This window comes from Aptenodytes forsteri, unplaced genomic scaffold (genome assembly GCF_000699145.1).
Source record: "Aptenodytes forsteri isolate BGI_AS27 unplaced genomic scaffold, ASM69914v1 Scaffold369, whole genome shotgun sequence".
Lineage (NCBI taxonomy): Eukaryota > Metazoa > Chordata > Aves > Sphenisciformes > Spheniscidae > Aptenodytes > Aptenodytes forsteri.
In genome coordinates, this window is record NW_008794965.1 from 638573 (window position 1) to 639802 (window position 1230).

At 61.4% G+C, this 1230-nt stretch overlaps 1 protein-coding gene across 1 annotated transcript in view; it reads left to right on the plus strand.

The window, feature by feature from the left end:
- The window catches only part of MAFB (MAF bZIP transcription factor B), a 3253-nt gene continuing 2023 nt past the window's right edge, over window positions 1–1230 (plus strand). The window contains exon 1 of the mRNA XM_009275527.2: window positions 1–1150. Coding sequence (XP_009273802.2) covers window positions 219–1150 — 932 coding nt within the window. The 5' untranslated portion in view covers window positions 1–218. The remainder of the gene's footprint in view (window positions 1151–1230) is intronic.

A 1230-nucleotide genomic window follows, 5' to 3' on the forward strand; every position in this document is an offset into this window, starting at 1 on the left:
CCGCCTTGTCCTTGGCTTTGCTGCTCCGGACTGAAGAAGCCCCAGAAGCCGGGAGAAGGAGGCGGCGGCGGCGGTGGAGGGGGAGCAGAGGAAAGGAAGCGAGAAAGCAAAGCCAAAGTTGATTTGGAATAAGGGAGCGCGGCCAGCCCTCTGCCAGGCTGCGCGCTGGAGTGAGGTCTCCAGCCCCCTCCGCCGGGAGAGGTGCCCGCAAGACAGCGATGGCCGGAGAGCTCAGCATCGGAGCCGAGCTGCCCACTAGCCCCCTGGCCATGGAGTATGTCAACGACTTCGACCTGATGAAGTTCGACGTGAAGAAGGAGCCCCTGGGCAGGAACGACCGCTCGGGCAGGCACTGCACCCGCCTGCAGCCTGCCGGCTCCGTCTCCTCCACCCCCATCAGCACCCCCTGCAGCTCCGTGCCCTCCTCGCCCAGCTTCAGCCCCACCGAGCAGAAGACCCACTTGGAGGACCTGTACTGGATGGCCAACAGCTACCAGCAGATGAACCCCGAGGCGCTGAACCTCACCCCAGAGGATGCTGTCGAAGCTCTCATTGGGTCCCACCAGGTGTCCCAGCAGCTGCAAGGCTTCGAGAGCTTCCGGGCCCACCACCACCACCATCACCATCATCACCAACACCACCACCAGTACCCCGCGGTCACTCACGAAGACCTGGCCGGCAGCGGGCACCCTCACCACCACCACCATCATCACCACCAGGCCTCTCCCACTCCCTCCACCTCCTCCAGCTCCTCCCAGCAGCTCCAGAACTCGCACCAGCAGCATCCCCCCTCCAGCAGCGTGGAGGACCGGTTCTCGGATGACCAGCTGGTCTCCATGTCCGTGAGGGAGCTCAACAGGCACCTCCGAGGCTTCACCAAAGACGAGGTGATCCGCCTCAAGCAGAAGAGGAGGACCTTGAAGAACAGGGGCTATGCCCAGTCCTGCAGGTATAAACGTGTCCAGCAGAAACACCACCTGGAGAATGAAAAGACCCAGCTCATTCAGCAGGTGGAACAGCTCAAGCAAGAAGTGACCCGGCTCGCCAGAGAGAGAGACGCCTACAAGCTCAAGTGTGAGAAACTTGCCAGCAATGGCTTCAGAGAGGCCGGCTCCACCAGTGACAACCCGTCTTCCCCCGAGTTCTTCATGTGAGTGCTTAACAAAAATAATTAAAAAACAAACAAAAAACCCCACCCCCAAACCTGACCCCCGTCACCTTCCCCCCCCC